At 41.5% G+C, this 25368-nt stretch overlaps 1 protein-coding gene across 1 annotated transcript; it reads left to right on the top strand.

Annotated features, from left to right (window-relative positions):
• Positions 1–643: 643 nt before the first annotated feature.
• On the top strand, positions 644–25368 carry Rnf11 (ring finger protein 11). Its single transcript, XM_055629106.1, has 4 exons — positions 644–740; positions 1398–1550; positions 20937–21106; positions 23495–25368. The coding sequence occupies exons 2-4, from the start codon at positions 1428–1430 to the stop codon at positions 23664–23666; spliced, it is 465 nt and encodes a 154-aa protein (XP_055485081.1). The 5' UTR covers positions 644–740; positions 1398–1427; the 3' UTR covers positions 23667–25368.

Raw genomic sequence — 25368 nt, 5'->3', positions numbered from 1 at the left:
AGAGGATTCCCAAGGGAAACGAAATTGAATCCAGGCAGGGCTTGTGAGGGTAATGATTAGCCCAATGAGAGGTAAAAGGTCAAAAGTAGGCTCTGTCTGAAAACCCCAGCCAGAGAGGACAGTCTTGGAGATAACTAAAAGCACTTTGACCATCTGGAAATTTAAAATTTGTGAAAGAGGGGCTATAGTTGAAATTTCTTTTTTCTTTCTTTCTTCTTTTTTGTTTTTGAGACAGAGTTCCTCTGTGTAGCCCCGGCTGTCCTGTAACTCGCGCTGTAAACCAGGCTAGCTTCGAACTCACACAGATGAGCCTGTCTCTGCCTGGGATTAAAGGCATGGCTACCTCCACCCAGGGAGATAAGAGATTTTTTAAAGATTTTTCTGTGGGTGGTATTGGGAAGCCATTGGAGGTTTCAAATGCAAGCATATGGGTAAAACATATATTTTAAGGCCTCAACCATTCAAAGGGTGCGGCAGGGGGACAATGGTGAATTCAGGGTGATGGGTGGGGTGGCTTGGATTAGGGTGGTGGGACTGGGAAGATAGGGAACAATCCGACAGCCTTTTGTTGTTGTGTTGGGAAGGCAGGGCGTGCTCACTGAAGTTTGGACTTTATTCTGAAAGGATAAAGGAGAAGAAAGATATTTAAACGCCTCAACTATTTGCCTGATCCACTCTGATGCGGGCTTGTAGACACCACCCGGCAGACAGCGTGAACAGTCTCTGACGACGCCGCACAGGTAAGAGAGCAGCCTCCAGCCGCGATCGGGCTGCACCGGGGTACGGTGGGGGCGCCGGGGACGGACGGACGGACGGACGGTCAGTCGGTCGGAAAACGACGAACAGCTACCCGGAGCGGACCTCAGGCTCAGCGCCGAGCCACGCAGTCCATCCCGGCCGGGGGCGGGGCGTGCGGCGCCGGGGGCGGGGCCAGAGCACGCACGGCGGCATGACGTAGGCCCGGCCGGCCTCGTTCTGGCCGCCGCCGCCGCCGCCGCCGCCGCCGCCGCCGCGCCGAGCCGAGGCGTAGTAGGATGAGGCCCCGGGCCGCGGCTGCAGCGTCGGCAGGGGCGACAGCCGCTGAGGCAGCAGCTGAGGCAGCCGCGCCGGCCGCGCCCCCCGCTCCTGACCTGGATTAGGCCCGGCAGCCCGGTGGCCGCCGCCGCCCCGCGGGGGGCGGGGTGGGGACGCGCTCGGTCTCCCCGCCCCCGCCCCCCTCAGGTTCCAGGCGCGACCCCGGCGCAGCCCGCGGCCTAGCCTCGCGGCCCCTGCCCGGGGGGCTGGCATGAGCGGCCCCTCGGGGGCGCCGGGGCGCGGGACAGCCGCCGCCTGAGCCCCGGGCCGGGCCGCCGAGCGAGCGTGCGAGAGACCCGGCCACGGCTCTCTTCCTCCCGCAGATCTCACGCACGCAGCCCCAGCCCCGGAAGATGGGGAACTGCCTCAAATCCCCGACCTCGGATGACATCTCCCTGCTCCACGAGTCTCAGTCAGACCGGGCGAGCTTTGGCGAGGGGACGGAGCCAGATCAGGAGCCGCCGCCGCCATATCAGGTAGGGGAGGGTGTGTGTCGGCCAGCCGGGGGAGGCGGCGCAGGCCCTCTGCCCTTGGCCTCGGCCAGGCCTCGGGGGGCGGTGACCCCTTCAGGGCTGATCTCGGGGGCCATCTGCTGCCCAGGCCCCTCGGAGAGAAGGCGCCTTCCTGGCATGCCCCGGGGCACCGTTTGAGGACTGTGTGCTGTCCTTGAGTTCAGGAATCAAGAATGTGCTCATATCCCCTTGGCTGGTGTCTGGTAGTTAGCTCATGGAGTTGAGGATGACACGGTTTTCCTGCCTTTATGTCTGAGTTGTGTGGTTTCCTCGTCAGGCTGCCAGCAGGATTATGGGTTGTGGGTAGGTTGTCACCTCCCCTCGTGTTTGTTTTCTTCTGTGATCCTCCCCCACTCCCACTCTAGCTTTGTTCACTGGTTCTGGTAGAACGTCTTTTTACCATCTACTTGGGAGGTAGAATTCCAAGTGGTGATTTTAGCCTCGGCTTCATAAAGAGTTACTTGTTTATATATACATATGTGATAATTTTAAGCTTCTCCTCCTTTTAGCTCCACCCTTGTGACACACCTTTTAAATGAGTTGGCTTAATACAAACTTGATTATCTTGAACTTTAGAGACCTTTCAGCCCGACTTGGAAATCGCCATCTGTTCCTTAAGGTCCTCTTCATCCAAGACTCTTGAATGCGTCTTTCCAAATGATGCAATGGGTACGCTTCCCAGGTGGGCTTGAATACAGTTCTTTAATATTTTCCTCAAGAGAGTTTAGTTTTCTAACAGTGCAGTCTCCTTTGATTTTATGTGGTGACATCATTATCTAGTTCAGTGTTTTCTCAGTCCCGTGTTGAACCAGTTTCTCATCACATAGGGAAAAAAAGTGATCATATATGAAGATTTTCTGTCCACCTTAAGGGTCTTTCATGCACATTAGAGAGGGCCAATCTTTATTGTAGCCTTGCTACAATAAAGCCTCTATTCAAACTTAACAAACTAGGCTGTTGAGACTTTTGGCTTCAGTTCAGGTGATCTTTTTGCTAGGAGCCCTTCCCCCAAGGTTGCCCAGGTGAACATCTAATCCTCTTTAAGGACTCAGCTCAAGTATCTAAAGTCCTAACATTACCCACCTTCCTACCCTCCATCCCTCCCTGAATTCCTGGATATGCCCCCCACAAACCTTCTACGCTTCTAAGCAATACTGTACCTGTAATAACTTAGTGCTGCATCTTTGTCTAGGTAGTTGTGTGTCTCATCCTTGGTGTATGTGTTTCCCTCCCCTTGTACAAGCTGAATTTGGGACATTTTCCAGGTGCTTTTATAGTCCAGCATCTGACTCATAGTAGATACTCAATAACTGAGATAAATGAAGAATAGAAGCTCTGTTCTCAGTATTTCATCCAGTTTCTGGCCCATAAAAATTCAGTATTTACTATATTTATGTGCCCAGTTTCTCCCAATGTATTTAAATTGCACCAGGAGCAGTCTCTAATACTAAATGGGATCTGGATGTTTTATCAGTAGCAGGAATTGAACCAAGAATGCTGTACATGCCAGCAGAACACTACAACAGAGCTATAACTCCAGCTTTTTTTTTTTTTTTTTTTTTTAACTTATTGTTAGATAGTGTCTCTCAAAGTCTACCAGACAGGCCTTGAACTTTCTGTCCTCCTGCCTCAGCCTCCAGAGTTGCTGTACCACCAGGTCTGTCTTTCAGCTATCTGTGTCTTACTGTTCCCCCTCCACTGAATAGCTACTTAACAGATGTTTTTATGTAGGTGTCATGAGCAACCCCCTACCCCTCAAATCTATGCTCCTTAGCCTCTTTCTAGGAAAATTGAATATCTGACTTGCTGCTTTCTCTGTTATTCTTACCATAATTTCAGAGTTTATGGGAACTGTATTTTTGTCCTTTCCAAAAGGACTAGATTATAATAATGGGTTTTGGTATCACCAGTACTTATTTGGAATGTGTTATTTTTGACAGTGGAAATTGTATTGTGGTCACCTTTTCCTGAATGAATGACCCAGATACTGATATGCAGAAATTGAGTATGAATTGCAAAAAAAGAAAAAGAAAAAATGGTCACTTTAAAAGATAAAATAAAAAGAAACTTTTCGCCTGGCATGGTGGCTCATGCCTCTTATCCTAGTACTTAGAAGGCTGAGGCAGGAGGATTGCTGACAGTTTGAAATCCGTGCTATGTATTGAGTTCTGCAGTGGTCTGACCTATAGAATGAGACCCTATGTCAAGAATTTTTAAAAGAAACCTGTAGAGATAATGCCCCCTGAAGTCTATAATATATTACTAGTACTTGTTTTACATGATTTGAGAAAGCAACAGTCCACAGTAAATGATTTATAATATTTGGGGGTTTAAAAAGAAATAGTATATGAGTAATATAATAGCTGTAGTAATTGACTTGTTTCTTTAAAGAAGAAGTGATGATGCAAGCCTTTAATACCAGCACTGAGGAGGCAGAGACAGGCCAGCCTGGTCTACAGGCATCAGGACTACACAGAGTAACCCTGTCTCAACACCTCCTCCTCCCCCCCCAAAAAAAAGGTGAAGGCAGAGCAGAAGTGATGGATCTTGAGTTCCAGGCCCTCCAGGGATAAACAGTGACACCTTGTCTCAAAAAATAAAACAAAGAATATACTCAGTTGTAACAGGGCTTTAAAGGGAAAGTATCTGATTATAAAATTAAAGACATATATGATCTTATTCCCTTTCCCTTTGGCAAGTACTTGAAACACGGTTCTGGTATTTGTTGTACAGTATGCCAAGAGCTCCGTAAAGCAAGGGTCAGATTATTTCTACTAACGGCAACCAACAGGCTTTACTTGGGCTGGAAGGTGAGTCCTGTGTTGGAAGTGTCACTTAGCAGTGATGTTCAGTAGGCGAGGCCCTGGGTTTTATATGTGTGCCAGACAAAAAAGCTCAAAATGGATTTTGCACCATTCTGACCAACATTGCATGGAGCCCTTGTTTTTTTCTTAGGTGTTGGTTTCTCATTTTTTGTTGTTGTTGCTGATCTGTTTTTGTGCTTTTTGCTAGTATGGTTGTATTTTTGAGATAAGGTCATACTCTGTCTGAGACTTAAGCTCCCGACTCAGCCTCCTGGTGTGCTCACCAAACTAGGTTCTGGTTTCTTTACTAACCTCTTAGCTGGTTGCACTGATTTCACCCTTCTCTGTACCAGAGTCTGAACATAGCTATATTCCAGAGGGACTACAATACTCCACCCTGCTCATGGGTCCATGTTTAATTAGAGAAAATTTCTTACAGTATCCCTAAATCCTCTCTCCCCCTGGTCTCCTGATTGTTCTAAGACAGTCCAGGTCTCAGACCTTTGCTCTGTTTGTTCCTCTGATGGATTACTCTGTATTGTTTCACCATGAATGGAGGACTGATCCCCTTACCTCCTTCACCTCTTTATTTGTTTTTTGGTACTGGGGATAGTTTGAACGGAGGGCTGTGCTAGATACCAAACACAGGGTCTCACACATGCTAAGCAAATACTGTTGCTGCAGGCCTGTATTGTGGGGTCTCCTGTAGCCTAGACTACTGCAGACTGGTTGAGGCAGAGATGACCCTAAAATGATAATCATAATCAAGTGCAGCCCAGACATGGTAACACCTGTAATCTCTGGCGCAGAGACTGAGGCAAGGAGATTAGGGTTCAGGGCCAGCCTAGGCTGCCTGAGACTCTTGTCTCAAAGAAAAAAATGAGGAAACAAACCTAAAAGCCAAATGCCAGTAATATTAAATATAAGAATTGTTTAAAACAATTATTGATGAAAATTGTTATTTTTTTTTGTCCTACATCTTTATTGCCTGCCAGAAAGTATGTATTTTATGAAAGAATGCTTGAAATCTGTAGGCATAAAGTGTGTGTGATTATTTGAGGATGACACCCTGATAAGAAGCTTATCATTGACTGAGTATATGCAGATTGGTGTGTCTCAATTTTATAGCATTTATAGATTGTCCTTACTTGCGCTGGTTCATCTTACAGTTTTGATGATGTAATAGTAGTGCACAACAGACTGTACTTTGAATTTTGATTGTTTTTTCCTAGATTAGTAAAATATCTTATAATCTTGGGGATCTGCCTGTCCCTGCCTTCTCAGCACTGAGATAACAAATGTGCATCCCTGTAACGTGCTTCCCTGTCCTTGCTTTTATTTGTTTGGGTAGGTGCTGGTGATCCAGATTCATGGCCCCACAGCCATGAATAGGGCTTTCTAGGAGCTTTTGCCCTCTCTCTCTGCCTTTCTCTCCCTCTCTCCCATTCCCTCTTCCTCTCTTTATTTCTCCCTCCCACCTTCTTTCCTCCTTCCTTTTTTCCCTCCGTGTGTGTGTGTGTGTGTGTGTGTGTGTGTGTGTGTGTGTGTGTGTGTGTGTGTATAACCTTGGCTTTCCTGGACTTTCCTTTGTAGACCAGGCTGGCATAGAACTCAAAGAGATCCGCCTGCTTCTGCCTCCCTTAGTGCTGGGATTGTTATGCCACTGAGCCAGGCTTGAATAAGGCTTTCTTTAAAGTTCCTTTTGTTATTAAAAGGCTTGGTCTAGGGTTGGGAGAGATGATTGAATGTTTAAAAGCCTTTACAGCTCCTGTGGCAGCACCTACATGGTTGGTGATAGTTGCTTATAACAGTTGCAAGGGATCCAGTGCCCTCTTCTGGCCTCCATGGGCTCCTACGTGCATTTGGGACACAAACACAGCCACAAACACATATACACAATTTTGAAAAACCCAAGTCTATCCTATGCACTTATTAAAAGTAACTTCTCTTTTTTAAAAATTCTGAACTATCAGGACTGGAGAGATGACTCAGCAGTTAAGAGTTCTTGCAACTCCTGCAGGAGACCCAAATTCCACTCCCAATACCCACCCTGTGGCTCACAACTTTTTCTTTTAGTCTCTGGTTTTCTGCATATGTGTGGTAAACATACATAAAGTAGATTTTGCTAGTTGCCCTTGTTTGTCTGAAACAGGTTATGTAGAGCAGATAGCAGTCCAGAAGGTATGTACACCGTGCCTGGTTTAGCTGTTAGTAATTTCGTAGTTTTTGGGTTTACCTTATCAACTTCCTTAAATGAGAAGGATACATTCAACTTTTCAAAAGTTCTCATTGTCATACAGCACTGTAAACGTTTTAGACATGCAGGAGATGAGAGCAGAAGTCCAAGACCAGCTGCGTGACATCAGATCTTGTTTAAAAAACAAACCAGAATATTGACACCCAGTGAATATTTGACTGACCAGATAGAAGCATGATTTGTTGTCCTGTGTTGTTGGCAGCATGAAGTCCTCACTAATTCCTGCAGCAGTACTTGAATTGATGTCTTCTCTACCCAAACCCTTCTACTTTGCCTCAGATCACATTCTTCCTAACCACTGACCATCTCTAAGCACTCTAAGTTATGGTTTACTCTTTGCCTTTCCATCTCGGTGATAGCCCTGTATTTTTCCTTACACAACTTGTACTCCAATTAGACTGAACACTTAGGCCTTCTCTGGCTCTGTTTTGTTGTGTTGTTTTTAATGTGTGTGTTGTATTGGCAAGATAGGCCAGGCTGGCTTCAAAGAGGTACAGAAGTATACCTGCCTCTGTTGGCATTAAAGACTTGGACCATTTGTTTTGTTTTGTCTTGATTAATAGATTGTGTGTGCGCCCTCATGATACAACTATATTGTATCACGACATAGGCGTGATGTTCAGAGGATAACTGCAGGAGTCTCCTTCCGAAACTTTGGTGATTCAAAGATAAAACTCTGGGTCCTCAGGCTTCCTTGTTTGGCCCCAAGCGACATAGCCTGCAAGCTGTTTTCTAGGCCCCTGGCTTTTCTCTGTGATTGTTGAAGTTTGTGTTGTTTGTGTCTGACTTTGAATTGAGTCATTGAATTAAGTGGCATTAAGAATTCGTGCACACTCAGTGTCAACAGTTTAATTGTGGAACTAATTATAGAATGACATGAGAAGGTGGGGCACTGAGAAGAGCTACTTGTATAAAGATCTGAGCTTGATTTTCCCTAACTTTTAGATAAAACTTCGTTTTTAAATTTTAAACTTTCATAAACTTATGAGTAATAAAATAAAATACTTGATAAAGGACAGATTTTGCTTTGTTTTGTTTTGTTTTGTTTTTGAGACAGGGTTTCTCTGTGTAGCCCTGCTGGAACTTCCTTTGTAGACCAGGCTGGCTTCAAATTAAGAAGTCCACATGCCTTTGCCGCCCAGTGCTGGGATTAAAGGCATTTGAGAACATGCCCAGTGTACGTATGCATGTTTGTGACAAGGCCTTAGGTAGCTCAGGCTGGCCTGGAACTTGAAATGTAGCTGGGGATGACTTCAATTCCTGGACATCCTGACTCCACCTCCCAAGTACTAGGGTTATAGCTGTACACCATCATCTGGACTCAGTATGATTCTGGTGTGTTTTGGATTTTTTTTTTTTTTTTTTTTAACAAAAAAGGGTTTCTTTATGTGGTTCTGGCTGAGCTGAAATTTGTTTACAGGCTAGTTTCAAACTCAGAACTATCTGCCTTTCCCTTTCCAGCAGCTGGGAACAAAGGTGTGCAGATACCATAGACAGACAGACACACACACACAGACAAACACACAGAGAAAAGGGAGGGGAGGAAGAAATGATACATTTCTTGCTGTTTTCTGACTATTTTCTCCTAAATACTGCCTTCAAATACAGAGTTAGAGATGATAGGTCTCTGTTCTGTGTCCAGATAGGTTGTCAAATAAAGACTTAGTATGCAGAGATATCTAGCCTTTGACATTCTGATGTCATCTGCAAATGTGTTGGATCGCATGTAGCTGTACTGTCAAATGTGGCCATGAGATGCAGGTTGGACATATCTGGTTTAGGGTGCACAGTTTGAGTTTCCGAGGTGGAGACTGGTAATGAGTGAATAAACAATTACTAAACTATAAACGGAAATAATATCAAGATGACAATATAATTTTTTTAAAACAGAAAATGGGAAAATTTTGCTGTAAAAAGTGTAAAATTTAATTTCTTACTATGTTATTTAATTAGCAAGTACAGTATTTTTAGATTGATTTTTCTTTTTATTCCTGTGTGTGTGTTTGTGAGTGTTGGTACCCATGGAGTCTAGGGGATCAGATCTCTTACAGCTGGAGTTAGTTTGTTGTGAGCTGCCTGACGTAGGTTCTGGAACCTATCTCTTGTCTTCTGAAAGAGCATTTTGTGTGCTCTTAAGTTCTGAGCCATATCTCCAGTCTTACAAACATAACCGGCCTGATATGTGATCTAGAAAGCATACAGTAAAGTAAGGAATCTGAAAGTGTGGAAATGAAAAGAATATCCTTCCAAATATATTTATCAGAGAATATTTAAATTTCTGAATAGTAAAAATTGCATTCTTCACATTATTATTTGGTGTGGGTTGGAAGCTCATGTCAAAAAATAGGGGGGGTGTGTTCTCTCCCACGTGAGTCTTGGGGATCAAACTCAGGCCACCTGTATCCTCTCAGTAGGTCCTCGTTAGGCACCAGGACGAAGAAGTGAGGCCTCCCTTATTTCAAGAAACCAGCTGAGAGCTTTTAGAGTTAAGACTCGTATGAAATCAATAGTGCTAAATTGTTTAATGTAAGCATTTAAATTGTCTTAGATTGTTTGCTCTAATGTTCATGAATTTATTGACTGTGTGCATACGGGTGCATCACTTGCACATGTGCTGAGCCACCATGTGGGCACTGGGAGTCAAAAGCAACAAGTGCTCTTAGCTGCTGAGCTGTCTCTAGGCCTTAATACAGACTTTTGAAGTCTGTATGACAATGTAGTGAATCATGAATTTGCAATTAGCTGATACAGGCTTCCAATCTTCCAGGGAGCCTTACTATAAAAGTGAATAAAAACGGTTGAGGTGCCCTGGTTAGATGGGAGAGCTCACAGTTGAAAGAATTATCAGTAGGTAGGAGGCGGATGCGCTGGAGTTCAGGAAGGTGTTGACTCATGTACAGTTACCGTACACAAATGGTAATTCGGCTCAGCTGGGCTCCAGCTCCAGCAGCACATGAAATAAACATGCTGCTACCATTTTGACCACTTAACTACCCATGGCAGTTTGAGGCCAGCTGAGATGACATGAGACCCTGCCTCCAAATAAATAAATGATAAATAAATACAACAGGCATTTGAAATATTTTGCTAATAAAAACAATAGTAATTGTTCTCCATGTAATACTAAGTAAAAGGGAAACCTGAAAGATTGTATTAAGTGCCAGAATATAAAGATAATTCTTTTCCTACTCTTAGCATATTTATAAATAGGGACTTTTACTTGTTCTCTTGCTATTTTAACTAATATGCATTTACTGCATCAAATATTTCTTTTTGGCTGTTTGATCTGTGACACACAGGCTTGAATCCTAGGGCTTTGGCTGCCAGGCCAGCACTCTCCTGCTCAGCTGCCGTTGTTGTGCCATTAAACATTTGAAGTGTTTTATTACCACACATTTTCTTGGGAACAGCTGCATTTTTTTTTTTTATAAAAATGTACGTTTATTTGGGGGAGATGGCTCTGCCACAGTGCACAGGTGGAGTTCTCATTCCACGTGTGTGTTCTAGAACTTAAACTCAGCTAGCTGTTTAAGAAGGGCTAGGAGGACAGGCATAGCACCACATGCCTATAATCCCAGCTTTTTCTTTTTTTCCACTTTATGTCCTGATTGTATCCACTTCCCATAATGAAACTTTTAAAGGCACTATATATTAAAACATTTATATCTACTATATGTTGTGTAAATATTTTTTTTTAATTTGTAACTGAGGCTTATAGAGCTTAAGCAACTTGTACTTTGTGCATTTGTTGCCACATTTAATGGGGTTTGTTTTGGGGTTTTTTTTTTTTTTTTTTTCTTAGTTTTTTGAGACATTTAATGTTTTTTACAGTTTGGGTGGTACATCAGTGTTAGGGTGGCAACTTTCTTGACTGAGCCACCCCTTCAACTACATCTATCACATTCAAGTTTTAAAAGCTTTATGAAGGGATGTACTGTACTTTCACCTGTTTTGTCTATAATTAAATTTGTTTAGAATTATGCTGTCATTTCCAGTAAGTTTTAGAATATTTTTATCACCTGCAAAAAACAAAACTCACCTTATTGTCAATATGAGTTCCCCAATCCTGAAAGCCATCCATTAGCTCCCACCTCACAGGTATGATCTTTGGGGACAATTTATACAAATTGGTTCAGATTAGTAATGTGGTCGTTTGTGGTTTGTTCTTGTTTGGGTGTTTTGTTTTGTTTTGGTTTTGGAGGAGGAGTAGAGTCTCTGTTATGTTTCCCAGGCTGTCCTGGATAGAACGCTCTATAAACCAGGCTGGCCTGAAACTCAGAGATTCTCCTGCCTCTGCCTCTTAAATGCTAGAACTAAAGGTGTGCACCACCAAACTGAGCTTTTTTCTTGTTTGTAAATGAACAGGGTCTCCCTGTGTTGTCCAGGATAGCCTGGACCTTGCTCTGTAACCAAAGATGATAATGAAATGGTAGCACTTCTACTGCCTTTGCTAGGTCTGTAGGCATTCATCATTGAGTTTAGCTTCCCCTGAGGTTGATTAGTTGGGGGGGAGGGTATGTGTATGTACACACATATGTATATATGGGGAGAGTGTCAGCGTTCCTCACTACTTAGCTCTGGCTATCCTTGAACTCATTATGTAGATGGGACTTGTGCTCAGAGAGATCCATCTGCCTCTGCCTCCCAAGTCCTGGGATTAAAGGTGTGCACCATTTAGCCCAGCTAACTCCCCCTGAAACTTACACCTATGAGACTTTTCCACACAGACCCTCCAGCATTTCATCAGTGGCACTTCCTACCCTGGTACTGGGTCTTTCCTCAGTCAATTGTGACTTTTTGTATTCCAACATCTACTTCTCTGATGGGGAAGGCCAGTGTTTGCCCAGTGCACATAATCTCTGACTTGTTGGTTTGTTTAGCTTCTTACTTGTGAGGCTAGAGCAGCGGCATCCAAGTTCCTTACATGTCAACCAGAAGCTAGAAACTCTTTTAATTTTTATAATTTGGGAACTGGAGAAAGGGCTCAGCAGTTAACACTGCTCCTCCGGAGGCACTGGGTTCATTTTCCCCAGCACTCACACGGCAGCTCACTGTCTGTAGCTCCGGTTCCAAGGCCTGCAGAGCCCTCATTAAAAGTTTGACAGGAGCCTACCACAAAGGGCCTCTGAAAGACTCCACCCAGCAGGGTATCAAAGCAGATGCTGAGATTCATAGCCAAACTTTGGGCAGAGTACAGGGAATCTTATGAAAGAAGGGGGAGATAGAAAGACCTGGAGGGGATAGGAGCGCCACAAGGAGAGCAACAAAACCAAAAAATCTGGTCCCAGTGGTCTTTTCTGAGACTGATACTCCAAACAAGGACCATGCATGGAGATAACGTAGAACCCCCACACAGAAGCAGCCCATGGCAGCTCAGTGTCTAAGAGGGTTCCCCAATAATAGGAACAGGGACCGTCTCTGACATGAACTCATGGGCTGGCTCTTTGATCACCTCCACCTGAGGAGGGAGCAGCCTTACCAGTCCACAGAGGAAGACCAAGAAGGCAGTCCTGATGAGGCCTGATAGACTAGGGTCAGATGGAAGGGGAGGAGGACCTACCCTATCATTGGACTCAGGGAGGGGCATAGAAGGAGAAGAGGAAGGGAGGGTGGAATTGGGAGGGGATAAGGGAGACAGGGCTACAGCTGGGATACAAAGTGAATAAACTATAATAAGAATAAAAAATTTTTGTTTAAGTTTTTTTTTTTCATTGTCTTTTTTTTGTGTTTTTATTTTTTGTTTTGCATTTTGAGATAAGGTCTCTGTACATAGCCCTGGCTGTCCTGGAACTCATCTGTCTCCAAATGCTGGGATTAAAGAAAGATGTGTGCCGCCATGCCCAGCCTCTGTTTGTTTGAATGTAATTTGTTTTGACCAGGCTGGCCTTGAACTCAGATCCCCTTGTCTCTGCCTCAAGTGCTGGGATTGAAGGTGTGCACCACCACACCTAGCTTGACCGCATTCTATTTTAGAGTAATTTGTGTGTGTGTGTGCGTGCGCTGTGTGCTGGTGGACTAGTGGTAGGAAAGATGGACAAGATGGTGGGATGTGTTTCACCTTTGTGCCATGGAGCAAATTTTTAAGCAGAGATATGCAGGCAATTTCCATTTGAAAATAACCACCAAGTTATGACTTGCATCCACAATCCTGGACTGGCTAGGTGAAAGTGTAAGGATCAGGAGTTCAAGGTCAACCTCATCTAGCCTGTAACTATTCTGGACTACATGCTGGTAGTCAAATCAAGCAAAACTCTTAATGTAAGTGGCTAATGGACAAATGTCATTGGTGTAAACAGCTTTCCATTTAAGTTTCACAGTTAACGATGCTTTGTTTTGAGATTAGGATGAAAAGATTTTGACAGGAGAGGGCCTGGATCTAAACCATGCCTTTCAGCATGTTAGGCAAGAACCCTACCACTGACTGAGCTATATGCCTTTGAAAATACAAGTTTTTCATTTTAATCATGACCAACTTATTTACATTTTGACTAACCCAAAGTCACGTGGAACTGCATTTGTATTTTCTAAAAGAGTTTTGTATTGTTTGACATCGTCTCACTGACCTAGGCTCTTCTGGAACTTACTATTTGGAGCTTTACCACCGAACTGTACTTTCAGGCCCCTGAAGAAAAAACCTGAAAACAAAATGAAACCCAGTTTCCACTTCAGAGCTTAAAGATGCTGACACATAGTCAAATTGCTCAGCAGTGCAGTTTAGTACTGTCTCAGCGTTGAGATCTAACACATTAGTGATGACTTAGACCTGTATATTAGAAAACAAGAACCACCTGTGTAGAAGATTAGTTGCTCTGGAGAGAGTGTAAAAAAAAAAAAATCTACCTAGTTGGGCCAATTTAAGTGACCATGAAACTCAGGTTTCTGATGAGTATTTAGGTCCCTGTTTCTTTAAGCTTTAATGTAAAATATTTCACCGATTTCTAGGAAATATCATTTTAGTAAATTTTAAAGTTTTTAAAAATAATTTACCTATTTTTGTATACCTTTGGTGTTTGGCCTACATATATGTCTGTGTAAGGGAGTTGGATTCACTGGTACTTGAGTTAGCTACAACAGTTGTGAACTGCCATGTGGATGCTAAGAACTGAACCTTGGTCCTCTGGAAGAGCAGCCAATGCTCTTAATGGCTGAACCATCTCTCCAGCCCCCCTGAAAATATTTTTAAATAAAATAATTATATCATATCCCTTCTCCATCCCCTTCCATGTCTCCCTCCTGCTCCATCTCAAGTTCACAGCCTCTTTAATTATTGTTACATACATAAATATAAATACACATATAACTATAAATGCTTACAAATGTATAAATAGAAATATGTGAATATAACCCTCTGAGTTTGTTCAATGTTAGGCTCCTGTGCGTGTGTGCGTGTATGTGTGTGCGCGCGCAAATGGCTGACCATTTGGAGTTGGATAACCAATTAGTCTCATTCTTAGGGAAGACAGTCTCTCTTTTTTTTTTTAAGAGTTGGAATCTGCATTTTTAATCATAAGAAAATACATTTTTTAAAACAGTTATTAATAGGGTAGTTAATAAAAAAGGGATTAATCTAACCAAAGTGTGCAAAAAAAAAATAACAAGAATATATAAGTCCAAATAAGAAATTCAAAACCAAAACAACAACCACAACAAAGAAAGCAAAAGAAAAAACCTAAAACTCACACAGAATATTGTGCTCATCAGTCTTCTCTCAGTGAAGATTTAACAAGACAGAACCATAGCCTGTGGCTTGTCTTGAAAACTTAGTGGCAAGAGAGATACCAGTTTTCTCAGAGGACGTTGTCAGAAAAGAAAAGGGAGTGAGACCCAGAAGCAGCCTGGTTGGCTCACTGGCTAGATAAAATTAGGGCCTGTTCACACGAAGGTACCCCATTCTGAAAAAGACAGTTTTTCCCAGGAATTCTGTGTGTCCTGGGGCTGGGGCTCAGCGGGTGGCTCCTGAAGCAGCAGCTCTCCTCAGAAGACATTCTCTTTGTCAGCTGCCATAGTTGCCTATAGTTTTTTGTCAAGTGGTGAGCGTTGGTTAGAATTTCCCCTTCCATGTTAACATGTCTTTTTAACAATTTTTCAACAGATAGCTGTAGTAGATCACATGAATAAGTGAAACTGAGCCAGGCAGTGATGGCTCACACCTTTAATCCCAGCACTCAGTAGGCCAAGGTAGGAGTATCTCTGAGTTCAAGGCCAGCCTGGACTACACAGAGGAACTGGCTCCCTTTCTCTCCCATATAGACTGCTACAGAAAACCAAACTACAAAGCCAACAGTACAACTTGGAAGGTAGAGTCTCCTCACGACCTTGGGTTAGACAAAACTTCCTTAGATCCAATGCCAAAAGCTCAAGTGACCAAAAATAAGTTTGTCTCATCAAAATTAAAAACCTGTGCCCTTGAGCTGGAGATGTAGCTCATAGGATAGTGCTTTCCTGTCATGTTCAAAACCCCGTGTAACATCCCTGGCACCTTTAACAAGAGAAAGAGGAACGTGCACTTTAGGTGAACAATAGGTGAAAAGATCCATAGAAGGCAAGAAAATGTTTGCATGTCACATCTCTAGACAGTGGAATCTGCCCTTTTTAAAAACAAAACATGACAAACCTAATTTTTAAATTAACAGCCAGCAAATCAAAAGATGATTAACAGTCAGCTACCATTTCATACCTATTAGAGTGCTTAAAATAAAATAACAAGTAAGTTTGGTGATAATGGGGAGAAAATTGGGACTGTCACCCATTCTTTCCTGCTGTAATTTCAGAGTGGTACCAGTGCTTTGGAAATTGGCAGTTCTTCAAAAGCTTATGGAAAAGTTTCATTCCTGGGTTTATACCAGAGAAATATCTAAAGCCTTGTAAGTGAATTTTTATAATAGCGTGTTTTCATAAAATCCTCTATATTGAAACCCAAATGTCTGCCAGTAACTATGTAAATTGCAGTATATCTAAAAGATAGAATAGCAAAAAAAAAAAATAAAACAGCAAGAATAAATAAAACAAATAGCAAGAAAACAAAACAGTTCTACTACATGCTGGAGTGCAGGTGAACTCTGAAAGCACTCTGAGTAAAAGGCCTGCTGCAAAAATAATTGCTCATCGCCCTCCCAACCTTTGAGAGAGAATCTCACACAAGGGAGCTTAGACTTCTCTGTGCTCAGGCAGGCCTTGAACTCAAATTAATCCTCCTGCCTCAGGCTTCTGGCTACTGGAAAGGAAGGCAAGAACCACTAATCCAGGCAAAAGTTCATATAATAGTACAATTCTGTCTACAGGTAAATGCTCAAAATAGGCAAATCTGTAAAGACAGGTAATAAATGCAGGGTTTCTGTTAAAGGGAACAAATTCTCTAAAATTGACTGAGTGAACATGAAAACCTACAAGATAGTATTTAATAGTGTGTGTTGGGGGAGATACCTAAGTACACATTTGCTTTATTTTCTTTGGGGGGGAACAGGGATAGGGTTGGGAGGAGGTGTTCTCTATGGGTAGAGGTTTGGAGGACAGTGTTCAGAAGTCAGTCTCTCCTTTTACCGTGTGCTTCCTGGATAGTCAGACTGGGTTTGGCGGGCTTAGTGACAAGTTGTTTTACCTGTTGAGTCATCTGTCTGTCTCCAAAATTAGTTTTAGGTAGGTCTCATGTGTACCTCTGTTCTGGAACTCACTCTGTAGACCAGATTCCCTAGTACCTCTGCCTCTCAAGCACTGGGATTAAAAGTGTACACCACCATGCCTGGCTACATTTTTTTTCTTAATAAGTCTGTGTGGTTATTACACAAGAGTGTAGGGACCCATAGAGGTCAGCATCATAGCCCTTGGAGTTGCACCCATCCCCACACCCCTGCCACCCAAAATGGACACTGGGTACTATCTTCTGCATGTACTCAGAATCTTAACTGTTGAGTCATCTCTCTAGCCCCTGAATTTAGTAAACAGGGGCTGAAGATATGGTTCAGTTGCTAGAGGTCTTATTTGCTTAACCTAAGTGAAGCTTGGGATGTGAGGACATTTTGGACCCTGATTATAGTTTTATAGGATGTGGTAGCGCACGCCTAATCTCAGCAGCTCAAGATGTGGTAATCTTTGGCTATAAAACAAGTCTAGGCTACCCGAGACCCTGCCTTAAACAAAAAATGCCACCCACCTCCCTAGTTGGAGTGCTCTTTTTCAAACATGCAGGCCACTCTGGGTTACACCGTCATTTAATATAAAGCAATACGTTCAGTATCCTAGATGACAAGTAGGCTTTTAGTTCTCCATGTATCATTTGGGAACTACATATAAATGTAATCTTGCTTTGTTGGGGTTCTCCATTCACTCTTCTATGGTCAAAATTAATGAATCATCAGAACTAAAACATACACTGAGAACAGCTATTCCAAATCTTCCTTTTTATGGTCTTATGGCAAAATATAGAGAAGGCATTCCCAATAAGAGACTGCAGCTGGAGAGGGGGTGGTGCCCACAGCAGTGTGTAAGGCTGTAAGGAGAAAAATCAAGAGCAAGCTCTTATTTCCTACTGGCTGAAAATACACAGCTGTTGGTGACAGGCTGCATTCTTCAGTGGTGACTTTATTTTTCCTTCACCACAAGCCAGATTTGTACTATTTCCAGCCTTGGACATTATTTAGACATGTCCCCCACTGCCTTGTTTTAGTTTGGGGAATTGTATCATATTCCCTAACTTGAATAAACAATTTTAGGGAGGGGCTAAGTTGTCCTCAAAGTGTAGCCAAGGATGACCTTGAACTTGTGATTCTCCTGCCTCCACCTGAATGGCTGGAGTTACAGGTGTATTCTATGCTGGTATTAAATCCAGCTTTATTGCAGACAGTTTTTACATTCACTTCTGGGGGTGGGTGGGGGTGGCCCGTTGAGACAGGGTCTCCCTGTAGCCTAGCTGTACTGGAATTCACTGTAGACCAGGCTGGCCTCAAACTTCTGCTTCTGCCGACCAAGTGCTGGGACTAAAGACACATTCTACATTTTCGTTTGTTTCTTTCTTGACTTATTAAGTTTAGAGGCCAAAGTATTATTGAAACTTCCTTTCTTTCCGTCTTCCTTTCTTCCTTCCTTTTTCCTTTTTTTCTTTCTTTCTTTCTTTCTTTCTTTCTTTCTTTCTTTCTTTCTTTCTTTTTCTCATTCCTTTCTTTTTGTTCTTTCCTATCCGTCTGTCTGTCTGTCTGTCTATCTATCTATCTATCTATCTATCTATCTATCTATCTATCTCCATTTTGGTTTTGTAAAACAGGCTTTCTCTGTGTAACCTTGGCTGTCCTGGAACTCACTCTGTAAACCAGACTGGCCAAACTCACAGAGGTCTGCCTGCCACTGCCTCCCAAGTGATGGGATTAAAGGTGTGTACCACCACTGCTCCCCAGCCATTTGTCATTTTAAATAGATGCTTTATATATATATATAACACAAAGAGCTAGAAATGTATTTTTGACCTAGCATGGGTTTGATCTCCAGCACAACAAATGTTATAAAGTAACGATCAGAATATTTTAATGAATTTTCTTAGTGGGTCAGAAATTGCTTTTTTTTTTTTTTTTTTGAGGGGGTGAGTATCTAACCTCATCATTTCCCTTTGCCCTGACTGACTACATTTAATCACCATGCTTTACTGTCTTCTATTCATTGTATATTGTTTTCTACAATGTTGCATTTTTCTGCAAGAAACATTTTAATTTTTCCTTTAGGGCAAATACTTTTAATTCCTGCCCCCCCCCCATGCAGATTCATGTGGGAAACTAAACAAAACATTAAGGAAAATAATGTTTTGAAATATATTTGCTTCTCAGTTATGAATTCCATATTACTTCAAAGTTTGGATTTGTAGAACAAATCTGTTTCCTATCAATGATGAAGAAATGGTTGGATAAGACTGTTTGTATAATCCAGTGCTTGAGAACCTAAGCAAGAGGCTGCCAGCATTACATATCAAGGCCCTGCCTCAAAAAGGGGGAGTAAGCTGGGGGCATGAGATGGCTCAGGAAGTAATGGGTGTAATAGGTGTGAGGGCCTGAGTTCAGTCCCCAGTTTCACATAGTGAAAGGAGAGTACCAACTCAGTTGTTCTCTGACACACAAATATAAATAAGCGGAGAACAGAATTACTTCAGTAGAATAAGGGAAAAGAGGAATTTAGAAGAGCCAGGGGATGACTAACCTAGAGCCATTCTGTTTCTTCATTCACCTTGGGTGACTACGTGAGGTCATCATATACTGAGCCCCTGCATTGTATGTGCTTTCCTTCCCTCTTACTTATCTGGCTCTTTACTTGAGACAGGTTTGTAGAATGTATCCTGGCTAGCCTAGAACAGGCTGGTCTCTGCTTCCCCTGTGCCGGGATTATAGGTATGTACCACACCACCTGCCAATATAACTTTTTTTTTTTTTTTGAAGATCTGAGTTTAATCCCCCAAACCCACATAGTGGAAGGAAAATATGGTTTGCTGGTGTGGAACATTAAGGCTCAGGTATTATTAGGCTAAAATAATATTTAAGTACCAGGTCTGAAATTCTATTAAATATATTTTCCTTTTCCATTATTTCTTGTCAGTAACCTAGATAGACAGCATGGAAATTCTCAGTTGAAAATGTAGTAGAAGAAAAAATATATATAGTTTGGTCTTGGACCCAAGTTAAAGCAACAAGCCAGTATTTCTTCTCAGGAGATTGTCATTTCCATCAGGTTTCCCCTTTTGCTTTTATTATGCCTTAGTCCAAGTCATTATTTTTATATAACATGTTGTAAAATTTTGATATGTGATTGAGAAATGAGTGCCTTAAATTTTTAGCAATGTATCTTGTAATGTTTGAATTGGAATTATGTGCCGGGGGCACAGATAATTAGTGTATTAGTCCAGATGCAGAGAAGCAACTGTCTTTGTATTCATAGAAGAGGTAGTTACGGCCAGTGGACTCATAGGTTGTTCTTGTGGAGATATGTACCTAAGGACCTTTCTTTTCATTCATAGCCGGTCTCCAAGGTTTTTTTGGTCTCTATTCTTACTGGTGTTTTATGTGTATAAAGACTCTTGTTGAAGGCTGGTGTTTCTGTTAATTAGCTGTTCAGATTTCATAAACTGATTTAAAATTATCTTTTTTTGTGCTGTTTCCTTGTACATAGGAAATGATTAATTGGTAAACATTTAAGGTTTATATTTTGTGGTAGGAGGAGGTGGCAGAAATGAGCTCCAATATCAGTCACTTCTAAAAATATACTTCCAAAACAAAACCAGAAGACTTAGTGTTGTGGCTTTAACACAAGCTTTAATTAGCAATTTAACAATGGGCTAAGGATTCCAGGAAATGCTTGATATAATAAACTGAAGTCAAATCCTGGGGAAAGTAGATGGGTCCCTGTGCTTGTAGTTATTATTAGGTAGCATTTAGTGGACTATTGCCATCCTGTTGGAGATCTTACATAGAGGAGCAGAGCTGGTGCCAAGGTAGTTTGCTTTTTAGTCCCAGCAGAGACAGGTAGATACCCTTGTCTGCATAGAGACACCTTGGCTTAAACCAAAAAGAAACTGGAGCAAATACTGACATAGTCCTTGTCATAAATAATTTTATAAATTTACTTTCACTATAGTCTAATGAAGCTTTTGTTGTCAATTTTTTGAGTCACGGTGTCACTGTATAGCCCAGACTGGCCTTATTCACCTTTTAGTTCCAGCTGTCCTTGATTCTTCGATCTCTGCCTCCACAGTGTTGGGATTAAAGGTGTGTCAAACCACATCTGGCTCCAGTACATTTTGCTACTTTTGAAATACTGCCCTGCAATCAGTAGGAGCATTATAATCCTAGCTGGTACTTAAGCTTTCATGTGCAGTGTGCAGTGGTAAGGACAGCACTTCATTCCCATTTAACTTTTACAGTGACACTCTTTAAACATGGATTTGAGGCACAGATGTTAAATAGCTTGGTCAATGTTATACATTATTAATAAACGCCATAGTAGGGACAGTCTTTAACTGTAAACCGTGAACTTGTCTGCATTGAAATTTGCTTACTAAATGTAAGACTTGAAGTGTGTCTAAGATAAAGATGGCCACATTCTCAATTATAGTGGTAAAGGGTCACTCTACTCTCATCTTTGATTGTGTAGTCAAGTTGTCTAAAGGCTGTGAGATAACAGTCCTGATTATCCAACCTCCCACTTATCTCAGGGCCCATTTTTCTTCCCTGGATAAGTAAGTTAATACACCCTAGAAAATGGGTTTTAAAATAATCTTTTTTTTTTTTTTTTTTTTTTTTTTTGTACTTTCATATTTAGGAACAAGTTCCCGTTCCGGTCTATCATCCAACACCTAGCCAGACTCGGCTAGCAACTCAGCTGACTGAAGAGGAACAAATTAGAATAGCTCAAAGAATAGGCCTTATACAGCATCTGCCTAAAGGAGTTTATGACCCTGGAAGAGATGGATCAGAAAAAAAGATCCGAGAGTAAGTAGTAATTTCATGTATCGAGATTTGTGTGTAGCTTTTTTTTTTTTTTTAATGATACTGGAAATAGAACCTACAGCCTTCTACCTGCTAGGCAAGTGTTCCACCGCTAAGCTGTATTTCCAACCGTAAGCATTAGCTATTGAAATTGGGCTTTTTCTCATGTACTTAGGAAGCCTATAGAATTCTATATTGGAAAACCTGAGTTAAATGTGTCAATAAATTTAAAAGCAATAAAAATAAATAAAATAAATGTAGCAGCAATAAATAAATTTCTGCATCCTGACCATTACAGTTGCTGATTATTGATTTAGATGACATTTGATAATAGTTAAAACCATTTACCTGTATAAATGTGGTATTTTTGGTAGCTTTGTTTATGAAAGTGATTTATCAGGTTTTGTTTTTTTTTAAGAAGTTAAAAACCTTTGTAAATAAACCTGAGCTAATTAAAGGTCCTAGGCATTTATATACATACATTCCCCCACTCACTAGAGTTTTAGGCACAAATTTTTTTAGTGTAGTCTTATTGAGGGACGAAAATCTAAACTGTGTAGTTGTCCAGCAGTAGAGGCATGGTTGAGTAGATTGTGATTCAGAAATACTGTATTAGCTAGGCCGTGGTAGCACACACCTTTAATCTGAAGACTTGGGAAGTAGAGGCAGGCAGATTTCTGTTGAGTTTGAGGCCAGCCTGGTCTATATAGTGAGCTCTAAGACTACATAGAGAAACCCTGTCTCAAAAAACCAAAAATAAAAAGAAATACTAGAATGTATGGCTGTGCTGTTTTTCTCCTTGTGGTAATAAACAACTGGCAAGCAGATTAAGGGAGGAAGGCCTTATTGTGACTCATGACTTCAGGGAGCCCCGGTCTGTCATAGTGGGAGACATGGCAACCAGACTTTTCTCTTGTCTGTTGGTGGGACTGAGGCTGCTGACCTGGTGCTTCTGGAACAGCAGTGCATTAGCAACTTTGTGCTGCGTTGATGAAACGCTGAGCAAAGGACAAAGGGTTTGTCTGACGGGTACCGTCCATTATCCAGGGAAGCTAAGGCAGGGACTGAAGCAGAGGCTGGGGGAAACCATGCTTACTGACTTACTCCTGCTATGGCTTGCTCATCTTGCCTTTATGTAATGCCCAAGGGTTACATTGCTCAGACTGGTCCAGGCCCTCCCAATCAATCATTAAAAAAAAAAGGGGGGGGGGCTTCTGTACACATGCCCCATAGCCCAGATGGAGGAATTTTCTCTGTTGTGGTTCCCTCATGATCAGCACAGATGGCTAAAGCCTTCAGGGCCTGTCCTTAACCGGTCTATGTAAAGGTTTTACCTGCCAGTGTTAAACAGGGCTCCAAGTAGTCAAACACGTGAGTCCATGGGGAATAGTTCACCGTTAACAACAGCCATTTAAGCTGTTTGAAGTTTTTAGTGTATGAGAGGTCTTTCATAACTTTTCAGGCGTGATTAGTAATTTTACTGTCTTGAGATTTATAAGAACAGCTATTCTAATTGAGAATGGCTTTACCAATCAACATAGATCATCTAATTTACTGGGTTAATGTTTGTCTGTTTGAGCTATAGCACCAGTTAATTAGTGCTGGTACTTAAGAGCAAAGTCTGTGTAGAACACTGGATTTGGACCCCAGCAGAATTGAGTTTCATAAACCTGTAGGAAAGTGCAGTGGACTTGAAAGTGAGTTAGTGAAGACAGTTTAACTTAGAGCACCCACAGGAGCAGACTGGATTAGTCTTTTTTTTTTTTTTTTTTTTTTTTTTTTTTTTTTTTTTTTTTTTTTTGCTTTCTTCTTTTGCTTTGTGTTTGAGGCAGCCTTTTTCTGTGTAGCCCTGCCTGTTCTAGAACTCTATGTGGACCGAGTGGACTACAGCTCACAGAGATCCACCTGCTTCTGTCTCCGGAACACTGGAGTTAAAGGTGTACACCCACCCCTCCAGACCCACCCATTCTATTTTTACATGTAGTTGTTTATGAGCATTGCTCCTGGTTACTCAGAAGACTCAGTGAAGAAATGGTTGATCTGACTCCCACCTAAAGCATGGATGGTAGACGTCCCCTGTAATAGGTCTCTATTTTCAGGCACAGCATGAGTTTGATCCTACGGTAGTCGTTTTTTCTTTGCTCAGTTAGTTGCTATCAAGGCTTATAAATTAACAAGAAATAAAATTAAAGAATATAAACAAACCAGTGCGTGTTAAGAAAAATTCAGTTTTCATGCTTTGGTGATCAGGTAACAGGAAAGCTTTTTTTAAAAAATGTTCTAGGTGTATGAGTAGTTTGCCTGTGCGTGTTTGGATTAACACTGTCTTTTAAAAGAATGTTCTGGATAGGCTGCTTGTGAAGATTTCTGATTTCCTCCTTGTTCCCACAGGTGTGTGATCTGTATGATGGACTTTGTGTATGGGGACCCAATTCGATTTCTGCCGTGCATGCACATCTATCACCTGGACTGTATAGATGACTGGCTGATGAGGTCCTTCACGTGCCCCTCCTGCATGGAGCCGGTTGACGCAGCGCTGCTCTCATCCTACGAGACTAACTGAGCCAGGGTCTCTCGTCTGACTTCAAGGGAACCATCATTTCTGGTGGTGTTGATCTTTTGTCACTGAGCCCAAAGAGCCAGGGATTAGGAATTAAGATCATGCACAAAGTTTCCTAAAAATTCCTGGATGGCTGCAGATGTTGAGGAAAGTATGTGATATTTTAGAAACTTAGGGGAAAGTAGGATGGATGGTATTTTTATGTAAAGCCTTGACCCAGTGTTTAAAATATAATTGTTATTAGATCTTGTTCTTGCTCCAGTACATAGGAATTGTGTAAAGTGTTACAGCAACTGTACATGTTTAAATTGTGTGTGTTGAAGATTAGGAAAAAGATAGTTGTTATTTTTTCCTAAATGAAATAAGTTTCTTCTCCCTTCCACCCAAATTCTTTTCTGAAAAGTTACTGGCATTTGGGTCAAGGTTTTATTAAAAGCTACATTTTATAACACTGGCACAAAAAAAGTAGTTTTAAGCTTGTTTGCACAGTTCTTTTTTTCCATTGGAAATGGAATTCATTGCCTTAGGTCTTTTTAAATAGTGTATTATTATCGTTGGGGCTGGCTCTATGCTTGAAAACCAGTTTATTTATAACCTGTTGTAAGTGCTATATTCTGTTTGCAGTTAGGAAATGCAGATTTCAAAGTGATCTCCTAGCTTGTAAGCAAACTGAGATGCACTATCCCTTTTTTATTAAAAATGAGTTGATGTGTCAGAAAACCAAGGCTAGCAAAGTGGATTTGATATCCCCTTCCTTGTGTGTCTTATCTTATTGTTTTGGTTGTTAATATGGTGAAAATTGAAAGTCAAGTTGAAATTTAAATATTACTATTTCTGATTTATTGAGCTCTGAACTATGCCACCATGCTTATGTAAAAATGAAGGTGGCACCATGGTGAAACTTAACAAGAAGTAGTTTCTCAGCTGTGAGAGTTTTGATTCTCTTCCTGTGACCTCTTTCCCCACTGTCTGGAACCATAGCAAAAGGATACTGCATCTCTTGTAACTGTAGTGCTGAGGATATTGAAATTACAGAAACACATATAGTCTGTTTCATAAGAAAGCTGTCTGTCAAGTCTTGCTAGGTGACTGACAAGAAAGGTAAAGGTGTTTCATGTTTCGCACACCAATGCAGCAGGATTTGTGTAACCATATGGCTTCATAGTTGTGATCTCAAAGGAACTTCTCCTTTACTGTTTCTTGCAATTAATGTAAGAATACTCTAAATCTCTACACTTCTAAAGGGTTAGAGGTAGAGACGGTCTAGTAAAGATGTAATGTTTTATCCATTTAGCATGTGTTTATTTTCCTTATGTTCTCGAGGTGATTTGTCCCTTGGACTCAGTGAAATTGTAGTTACAAATGATGAGCAGAAGCACTCTCCACTTGACAGATGAGAAATTTTCTTTTATTTTGTGTTGAGTATTTGACTAATACTTTTTTACATACAAAAGTTCCTTGAGGTTCTTTATAATTACGTTATAGAAGAAATTATGTCATAAGTAGTTAATTGACATTCAGATGAAGCTTTCAAACATTGCTTTATTTCCCAATGGACCCCATGATGGAAAGACTTAAGATGAACTTGAAAAATACTGAAGAAAAGAGATTATCAGGTTCTATTACATTGTTACGTATATCTTGCTTAATTTCTGTTCATTAATTTATATCCACCCAATTATAAAGTAAATTTGGAGGAAACAGC

The sequence above is a fragment of the Psammomys obesus genome, unplaced genomic scaffold (genome assembly GCF_907164565.1).
Source record: "Psammomys obesus unplaced genomic scaffold, mPsaObe1.curated_primary_1811, whole genome shotgun sequence".
Taxonomy (NCBI): domain Eukaryota; kingdom Metazoa; phylum Chordata; class Mammalia; order Rodentia; family Muridae; genus Psammomys; species Psammomys obesus.
This window is presented reverse-complemented; position numbering and strand designations above follow the sequence as displayed.

Bases quoted from the DNA above. Each gene is read 5' to 3' on its own strand.
- Rnf11 (XM_055629106.1), top strand. From the start codon at position 1,428: ATGGGGAACTGCCTCAAATCCCCGACCTCGGATGACATCTCCCTGCTC. The intron at 1,551-20,936 runs GTAGGGGAGGGT...TTTCATATTTAG, and splicing joins AGCCGCCGCCGCCATATCAG to GAACAAGTTCCCGTTCCGGT. The intron at 21,107-23,494 runs GTAAGTAGTAAT...TTGTTCCCACAG, and splicing joins TCAGAAAAAAAGATCCGAGA to GTGTGTGATCTGTATGATGG.